Below are 9,663 nucleotides of genomic sequence, written 5' to 3' on the forward strand. Positions count from 1 at the left end.
ACACAGGACAGAACCTTTATTGCTGAACACAAAACACCCGCCAGGGAGGCCTGCCCGGCAGTCCCTCCCTGGGCAGGAGGTCTGCGGGAGGACCGGCGTGGGGGTGGGGGGACGCGCATTGCATGGCCGCTGCCGCACCCACAGTGGGGACGGGCCTGGGGGTTAGCCCTGCCGGGCACCCCTCGGGGCAAGGCTGAAGAACCCGGGGTGGGTGGGTGGGTGGAGCCCAGCCCGAGGGAGGTGAGGCCTGGGCACTGATCACGCAGGGCTGAGAGCCAGGCGAGCAGAGCGACGGCCCTGCAGCCCCTGGGGGGGCGCTCTGTGGCAAGCGGTCCCTCCTCTGGGGCGGTGGCGGGCAGTCTCCTTCCTCTCCAGGGATGAAGGGCTGAGGTAGGCGTGGGCCGGCTCCCTGGGCCTCACAGACGGGGTTTGATGTGCAGCGATTTCCCTGTTCCGAGAGGGGCAAAGGTCAGGCACCAGGAGTCCCCCAGCCAGGAGGAATGCCCCCCCCTCCCAAAGCTTCTGGGTCAGGGACCGCTAGCAATGGGGAGAGGGGCTTTGACACCATCGTCCTCTCGTCCAACACCCACTGCCCTCCCTGGGGTCCGGCGTCTAGCAGGGTGCAGGCCTGGCCTGTGGGGCTGAGAGCTCCCCTGGGTGGGGGAGCAGAGGCCTGCCAGGTGGGATAGCCCCTGGGGAGTGGGTGGGTCACGGCGGGAGCCACAGCAGTGTCCAGGCTGAGCTATAAACACCAGGTGCAGGCCGCCTGCACGCACACACAGCACAGGCTCGCACCTGGACAAGTCTGAGGCTAACAGACGGAGCCCCTGGCGTGAAAAGCCAGGGTGGGTGTGAGCAGTTGCTGGGTGAGGGGCGGGGCTGAGGCCCCTGTGCAGGGTGACATGCCGGGGCGGGAGGGGCGCGGTGGTAGAGGCTTCCCACAGCAGAGCAGGCTCCTGCCCTGTGTGGCCCACGCTCACTGGGTGCCAATGCCCCTCCCCTCCTGTGAACACTCCAGGCCAGCAGCCCCGCTGACCACAGATGCCTCCGTGTGGCTGCCCATCGGCACGGCACTGTCCACGTGCCCCCTGCCAGCCCGCCTCTCCTCCTGGGACCCCACTTCAGGGCCGAGGACCCCAGTCACCGGCTCAGCTAAGCCAGTGCCTAGAGGTCAGCCCAGCCAGCCAGGGCCCCCGGCCTGCAGACTCCACCGGCCTCTGCTCGAGGGCCTCGGCCCCCCTCTGCCTGTCCTTCCAGCTCCCGGGAGGTCAGCAAGGCCTGAGCAGGGAAGGAGGCTGATGGGGGCCCCCAGGACAGTGGGGGTCTGCAGCCTCTCACCCACCCTGCCTGCTTCCTCTGATTCTGGGGCTGGTTGCAGGGCTCCTTATCTTACTTTAAAAAAAAAAAAAGAGTTTTCAAAGGTGGCTGCCTCGGGCTGTCTGCTCCCTCCCCCCCGTGCCCCAGTGTGTCCTCCCAATGGAAGGAGCTGGTGACCAGCCAGGCAGGGTGGGCGGGTGGGGCGCCCGGCCGCAGCCTGGCGTCTGGGACGCGGTGGCTTGAGCAGGCGTGAGCGAGCTCAGCAGAGCTGTTAGCAAAGGCTGCAGCAAGCGTCTTCCATTAACGCTACGACCGTGAAATATGACAATAAAATGACGGCCGTATGGTCGCAAATTTGCAGCCCGCCGAGCTGCGTGGGGTTTATCGTCACTCAAACGCGCAGAGAGCTGTAAAATGTTTACAGAAAGGGTCGTTTGCAGCCATAAAATCCTCTTTTCTCTCCTAAACAAGGCTGAGTGGAGCCATTTACCAAGCCCCAAATGTTCATCGGGGGAGAGGGAACATCTGTTCTCTCCAGGAGCCTGCAGTGATCTTCCAGAACAAATGAACAGAAATGGGTGCTTCCTAATTAAATCAGCCCTCGGCTGGGGCGGTCTGTGCAGGCGGCGCTGCTGTGCTCGCACCTCGCCGGCCCTGCCCCTGTGGGCCCCCGCAGGTGCACACCTGCCAAGCCAGGGACAGGGCACAGCAGCGCCCAGCCCATGCCAGCTCTCCGGAACCATCCAGGCCCCGCCTAGAGATTCTGACCCAGTGGGTCTGAGGCGGGCACTGCAAGAGTGCAGCTGCGCTCCGGCGGGTGGGTTGCCTACCTGAGTCCTTGGTGGGGCTGCTCCTGGGGGTCGGGGTCCTGGGCTGGCCTCCTGGGCTTGGCGAGGACTGCAGGGAGATGAAGGAGGGCAGCCTGCAGAGGCTGCCGGAGCCCGTCCCCGCCGAGGCAGCCTCCTCCGGCACAGACAGCTCCTCCAGGTCCAGGGGCAGGGAGGCGGAGGGGGAGGAGGGGGAGAGGCGGGAGGGGGAGGACGGGGGGGAGGAGGGGGAGGGGGGCGAGGAGGAGGAGTGGGGGGAGGAGACGGAGGAGGAGGAGGCTGAGGCTGCAGCTAAGAGCCGTGGGGAAGGCGGGGTGGAGGCCGAGCCGGCTGCCGCGGAGGTGGAGCAGCTGGACATCTGCCTGGTGGGGCGATGGGCGGCCAAGGACTTCCTGTGGGAAATGAAGGGGAGCAGAGGCGTGAGGGTGGGCGGCCAGCCGGCCACCTGTATACTGCCTGTCCCGGCGGCAAGGCTCCCGGCGCCGCCCCGCCCCGGCAGCCATCAGGCATCACCGTGCGGGTTCAAGGCTGGCCCTCAGCCCAAGGACAGGCTGGCGGCGCTACAGGACCTGCAGCAACGCCACGCTGACCCTGTCCTCACCTTCTGCAGCCTTCCTCATGCACACGGGCTCCCACATTCACAGGGGGGTGAGCACAACAGGGGTCCCAGCCGTGAGCATCACCTGGGACCCTCCCCTCTCCTGGGGACTTGGAGGGGGCAGCTGAGAAGCCCCCACCTTCCTCCCCAGGGCGGGGGCTGGGCAGCCCTGCATGGCTTGGTCTGGGCCAGGGATGCCCTTGGCTCCGCCCAGCCTGGGGACCAGTGGGTGGGACACCTCGAGGTCACTTGATCGACTCTGGACTGAGGTTTCTTTTAGGGTCTGAAGCCCACAGAGCTGGGTGGCGGCGGGGTGGGGGGCTCCTTCCTGACCACCCCCCACCCTGCGCTTACACATGCAGCGCCCACTGTCCCCGTCACCTGGGCCCGTGGCTGGTGGAAGCCCTGCTCCTGGGGGGCGTGATGTTGGGCTCCGGGGCCAGGGCTGTGGCTGCCCGCCGGCCGAGGTGCCTCTGGTTGCGGTGGAGCAGCTGGCACTGGGCGCCCCGGGGGCAGACGCCCCTGCGGGAGAAGTCGGGACACAGCAGCGTGTGCTTCTTCTTGCACTGCGGGGAGAAGGGGCGTGGCTGGGCAAGCCAGTGGAGGCCTCTGCGCCACTGGGGTGGCCCTGCCTGCTCCGCCCGCTGAGGCCTGGGCCAAAGGCTTCCTGTTGGGGGACTGAGGCCCGAGGGCCAGAGTGGCCCCGCAGCCCACGCCCCACCCATCAAGAAGATGCCCCTGAGCAGCCCAAGGGTCGAGGGCGCCGCCCAGTCCAGCCCTGCGCCTGGGCTGAGGGTCCTGTCAGGCTGAGGTGGCGATTCCCAGGGCGCTAACTCCTCCTCCTGACCACAGCCCACCCATCCTGGCAGAGGACCAGGGTGGGGGCGCTAGGCCTGGGGGCCCAGGGTGGAGGCCGGCTGCACACCTGATCCACCACACCTGTCACGGTGCTAATTACACCCCGTGGGGGCGGCCTACAAGCAGCTCGGGCAACAGGCAGCCTCAGCTCTGCCCGCCAAGCCCAAGGCCTGCCTTTCCTCAGCCCTCCTGCCCCCAGGACTGGGGCTGCAGGGCCCAACTCCGCAGCCGGGCTGTGTCCCACTTCTTGCCTGGCTCTTCTAGGGGAGGGGGTCCTGTTCTTCCCCACACCCAACAGCTGGCTTAGGGGGCCCGACCCAGCAGGAGAGAGCCAGGTACAGCAAGCCTCATGGGCCAGGTGACAGGCGATATGCTGGAGACAGGCCCGGATGGGAACCACTGCAAGCAGAGTTCCTGTGAAACCCACCCAGGGGGGAGTTTAAAACCAGCCCCGGTGCCTGAGCAGCTCGAGGGTGCCCACCGGCACAGCCACTGGAAATACACGGCAACAGCCTCGAAAGCATCTTCCTCCCGGGCCCCATCACCTCTCCCCGGACACGTGCCCCGAGAGTCCCTGATCTTAGCTCTGCTCCCAGCACCCAGGACAGAGCCGGCCGAGGACCCCACGGGGCGTGTACCCATTCTGTGAGCAGGATCTGGGCATTGACCCCATTCTTGTCCCCACACCTGGCTCCCCGCTGCCCCCAAGGGACCAGAAGCCCCTCACACTGGAGCCTGGGGGCTGGCATGAAGACAGGCAGGCAACAGCCCGAGCACCCCTGCACCACATCCCCGTGCTGGGCAGACTCAGCCCTGCCCCCGAGCAGAAGGCAGGCTCAGGCCAATGCCTGCTCTCCCTCCCTCCCTCCCTCCCTCCCTCCCCTCTGCCCTGGGCCTGGCCAGTGACACGATCCTGAACCCAGGGGCCCCGCCCTCGCTGTTGCACACATAAAAGAGACACATGGAGACGCTGGGGCCATGCAGGGCTGCCCCTCGGGGTCTCCTGGGGAATAGGGGGGTCGGGGCAGGTAGAGGGGACAGGAAGGACCTTTGGGTGGAGAGGGCCCAGCACCGGGCTGCACACAGAGAGATGGCTAGAGGGCGCTGGACCTGCACTGTCCCGCGGTGACCACGAGCCCCGCGGCTGCTCTGAGCCTGGACGGTGTGACAGGTGCAACGCACAGGGGGCCCCAGGTAAAAGGCGGCACAGAGCTTTCCTCCCTGGTCGCACGCTGACATTTGTGATCTGCTGGGTCAAATAAACTCATCTCACCTGTTTCTGTTTCACTTTCTTAAGGTGCTACTAGGAAATGTGAAATCCTGCGTGGGGTTCACATCTGGCTGACCTTCCTACTAGAGATGGCTGGTCTGAACTAGTCTGAACTAGCTCCCAAGAACAACCTTATCCTAGGCTAGAGTGTAAAGAACTTTCTCAAATCGTCCGAGAGCTATCGAGAAAGTGAAATGATGGAGGAAAATCTATGCAGAGATGTGGTGGACACAGGGCTGGTCTCAGGTCTCAAAGGCCCGACGTGCCCCTTAGACCAAGGTCACTGAGGAAGGGGCAAAACCAACCAACCACACAAAACTCCCTGCAGAGCTGGAAATTAAGAAAGTCACCGCTAAATAATTCATTGGTCAAACAAGAAACAATGGAAATCAGGGAATGTTTAGAACCAAATGATAACACCAAAACAACCCATCAAAATTCGTGAAATGCAGCTGAAGCAGCACTTGGAGAGAAGTCCTCAGCCTTACAGGCTCATGTTATTAGTAAAGAGGATATACCTCAAAAGTTAGAAGGAAAACACCAAAATGGCCCAAAGAAAGCAGAGGGAAGGAAATAAAGAGAAAAGGAACATATGAACAGTATTAGGAATGACACAAGTGCTGCTAAACTGCTGACACTGTAGAAAGCAAAAAGATATCAAGATGATACAATGAACAAACTTTATGCCAATGAATCTGAAAGCAGACGAAATCTACAAATTCTAGAAAAATTGACAAGAACTGATATAAAACCTGAATGAACATTCCTATGACCGTAAAGGAATCTGAATCAGTAGTTAAAAAATAAGGAAAGCCCCAGCCCAGGGTTTCAGTGGTAGGTCAACCATGTATTCAAGAGTTGCGTCATTCCAGCCTTACATGAACTGGTCCACAGAAAAGGAAAGCAGAGGATACTTCTCAACGTAGTTTATTGGGCCAGAATAATCTTAGAACCAAACCCTGACCAGAACTAGATGATAAGAGAACATTTAGGGACTTCCCTGTTGGTGCAGTGGTTAGGAATCTGCCTGCCAATGCAGAGGACATGGGTTCGAGCCCTGGTCCTGGAAGATCCCACATGCCGCGGAGCAACTAAGCCCGAGCACCACAACTACTGAGCCTGCGCCCTAGAGCCCGTGAGCCACAACTACTGAGCCCACGTGCCACAACTACTGAAGCCCGTGTGCTTTGAGCCCGTGCTCCGCAACAAGAGAAGCCACCGCAATGAGAAGCCCATGCACCACAACAAAGAGTAGCCCCCACTTGCCGCCAACTAGAGAAAGCCCGCGTGCAGCAATGAAGACTCAACGCAGCCAAAAATAAATTTTAAAAAAATGAAATTCAGCATCAATTCAAAGTTTAGCAAATTCGTGATAGAAGGGAACTTCCTTAGCTTAATATAGAACCTTTCAGAAAGCCTCACTTGCCAAGGGGCATGGCTGGAAGCCCACGGCCATGACGAGTCAATATCACACTGGGCTTACAGGCAGGGCAGAAAAAGAAAGAAAAGGCGTTTAAACTCAAAGGAAGAAAATATGGTCGTTACTTCAAAAGATACGACTGTTAATGTAGAGAAACCCAAGAGAATCCACCCTATGGGTGATTTACGACAATTACTAATAGAGTTTAGCAAGGTTGCTGGAAACAAAATCAATATTAAAAGTTGTATGTCCAGGGCTTCCCTGGTGGCACAGTGGTTGAGAGTCCGCCTGCCGATGCAGGGGACACGGGTTCGTGCCCCGGTCCGGGAAGATCCCACATGCCGCGGAGCGGCTGGGCCCGTGAGCCATGGCCAATGAGCCTGCGCGTCCGGAGCCTGTGCTCCGCAGTGGGAGAGGCCGCAACAGTGAGAGGCCCGCGTACCGCAAAAAAAAAAAAATTGTATGTCCATACACCAATGAGCAGTGAGAAGATAACATTTAAAAACGTGTTCTTGATAAAAATAATGAATGTGACAGGAACAAATCTAACGAAGATAAGCAAGAATTTTATTAAATGAAAAGCTTTTGACAAAATTCAACACCCATTTATGATAAAAACTCTCCAGAAATTGGGCATAAAGGGAACCTACCTCAACATAATAAAGGCCATATATGACAAACCCAGAGCAAACATTCTCAATGGTGAAAAAGTGAAAGCATTTCCTCTAAGATCAGGAACAAAACAAGGATGTCCACTCTTGCCACTATTATTCAACATAGTTTTGGAAGTCCTAGCCATGGCAATCAGAGAAGAAAAATAAATAAAAGGAATACGAATTGGAAAAGAGGAAGTAAAACTGTCACTGTTTGCAGATGACATGATACTATACATAGAGAACCCTAAAGATGCCACCAGAAAACTACTAGAGCTAATCAATGAATTTGGTAAAGATGCAGGATACAAAATTAACGCACAGAAATCTCTTGCATTTCTATACACTAACAATGAAAGATCAGAAAGAGAAATTAAGGAAATAATCCCATTTGCCTACATATCAAAAAGAATAAAACACCTAGGAATAAACCTACCTAAGGAGGTAAAAGACCTGTACTCAGAAAACTCTTAAGACACTGATGAAAGAAATCAAAGATGACACAAACAGATGGAGAGGTATACCATGTCCTTGGATTGGAAGAATCAATACTGTGAAAATGACTATACTATCTAAAGCAATCTACAAATTCAATGCCATCCTTATCAAATTACCAGTGGCATTTTTACAGAACTAGAACAAAAAATCTTAAAATCTGTATGGAGACACAAAAGACCCCGATAGCCAAAGCAGTCTTGAGGGAAAAAAAACGGAGCTGGATGGAATCAGACTCCCTGACTTCAGACTATACTACAAAGCTACAGTAATCAAGACAATATGGTACTGGCACAGAAACAGAAATATAGATCAATGGAACAGGATAGAAAGCCCAGAGATAAACCCACGCACCTATGGTTAACTAATCTACGACAAAGGAGGCAAGGGCATATAATGGAGAAAAGACAGTCTCTTCAATAAGTGGTGCTGGGAAAACTGGACAGCTACATGTAAAATAATGAAATCAGAACACTCCCTAACACCATACACAAAAATAAACTCAAAATGGATTAGACACCTAAATGTAAGACCAGACACCATAAAACTCTTAGAGGAAAACATAGGAAGAATACTCTTTGACATAAATCACAGCAAGATCTCTCTTGATCCACCTCCTAGAGTAATAGAAATAAAAAGAAAAATAAACAAATGGGACCTAATGAAACTTAAAAGCTTTTGCAAAGCAAAGGAAACTACAAACAAGACGAAAAGACAACCCTCAGAATGGGAGAAAATATTTGCAAACGAATCAACAGACAAAGGATTACTCTCCAAAATATACAAGCAGCTCATGCAGCTCAATATTAAAAAAGCAAACAACCCAATCCAAAAATGGGCAGAAGACCTAAATAGACATCTCTCCAAAGAAGACATACAGATGGCCAAGAAGCACATGAAAAGCTGCTCAACATCACTAATTATTAGAGAAATGCAAATCAAAACTACCATGAGGTATCCCCTCACACCAGTCAGAATGGGCATCATCAGAAAATCTACAAACAACAAATGCTGGAGAGGGTGTGGAGAAAAGGGAATCCTCTTGCACTGTTGGTGGGAATGTAAATTGATGCAGCCACTATGGAGAACAGTATGGAGGTTCCTTAAAAAACTAAAAATAGAATTACCATATGACCTAGCAATCCCACTACTGGGCATATACCCAGAGAAAACCATAATTCAAAGAGACACATGCACCCCAATGTTCACTGCAGCACTATTTACAATAGCCAGGTCATGGAAGCAACGTAAATGCCCATCGACAGATGAATGGATAAAGAAGATGTGGTACATATATACAATGGAATATTACTCAGCCATAAGAAGGAACGAAATTGGGTCATTTGTAGAGATGTGGATGGATCTAGAGACTGTCATACAGAGTGAAGTCAGAAAGAGAAAAACAAATATCATATATTAACGCATAATTGTGGAACCTAGAAAAATGGTACAGATGAATCGGTTTGCAGGGCAGAAATAGAGACACATATGTAGAGAACAAACGTATGGACACCAAGGCGGAGCACGGGGAAGTGGCGGGGGTGGTGGTGGTAGTGGTGGGATGAATTGGGAGATAGGGATTGACATGTACACACTAATATGGATAAAACAGATAACTAATAAGAACCTGCTGTATAAAAAAATAAATAAAATAAAATTCAAAAAAAAAATTTTATTAAACGACATCAAAGGAGAACCCTGTATAACTAGAGACGGTGTGCCTTGATCATGGGCAGAAGACTCACTGGAGAGACAGATACCAACTGTCCAAGGAAACCTGACTACAGAGGGGCCCATGACAGATCCACAGGGCGAAGGGGCTCTTCAATGCAAGGTGTGTGGGCGAAACAACACTGGTCCCCTACACAGACACAAAATCACTTCCAGCTGGACTGGTGGGGAACGTCTTAAATGGCAAAGATCCGACCACAGGATGCAGTGGGGAAGGAGATCTCATACAAGCACAAGAGGTGCAAACGGTAAAGAGAGATGAATAATAATATTTCCATTAAAATTAAGAGCTTTTGGGCTTCCCTGGTGGTGCAGTGGTTGGGAGTCCGCCTGCCGATGCAGGGGACACGGGTTCGTGCCCCGGTCCGGGAAGATCCCACATGCTGCGGAGCGGCTGGGCCCATGAGCCATGGCTGCTGAGCCTGCGCGTCCGGAGCCTGTGCTCCGCAACGGGAGAGGCCACAGCAGTGAGAGGCCCGCGGACCGCAAAAAAA

At 54.8% G+C, this 9,663-nt stretch overlaps 1 protein-coding gene across 2 annotated transcripts in view; it reads right to left on the reverse strand.

Moving 5' to 3' along the window:
* Positions 1-9,663, reverse strand: part of ZC3H3 (zinc finger CCCH-type containing 3) — an 82,725-nt gene continuing 73,062 nt past the window's right edge. Inside the window, exons 10-12 of one of the 2 annotated variants that reach the window (XM_027132152.1) lie at positions 3,124-3,308; positions 2,148-2,536; positions 307-448 (exon numbers count right to left, since the gene is read on the reverse strand). In XM_027132152.1, the coding sequence (XP_026987953.1) occupies positions 417-448; positions 2,148-2,536; positions 3,124-3,308 (606 nt within the window). In that variant the 3' untranslated portion in view covers positions 307-416. Of the gene's footprint in view, positions 449-2,147; positions 2,537-3,123; positions 3,309-9,663 lie in introns of both variants that reach the window. The other variant, XM_027132153.1, reaches the window with a different exon arrangement.

The sequence above is a fragment of the Aethalodelphis obliquidens genome, unplaced genomic scaffold (assembly GCF_003676395.1).
Source record: "Aethalodelphis obliquidens isolate GAN/ISIS:26980383/991018 unplaced genomic scaffold, ASM367639v1 scaffold41, whole genome shotgun sequence".
Taxonomy (NCBI): domain Eukaryota; kingdom Metazoa; phylum Chordata; class Mammalia; order Artiodactyla; family Delphinidae; genus Aethalodelphis; species Aethalodelphis obliquidens.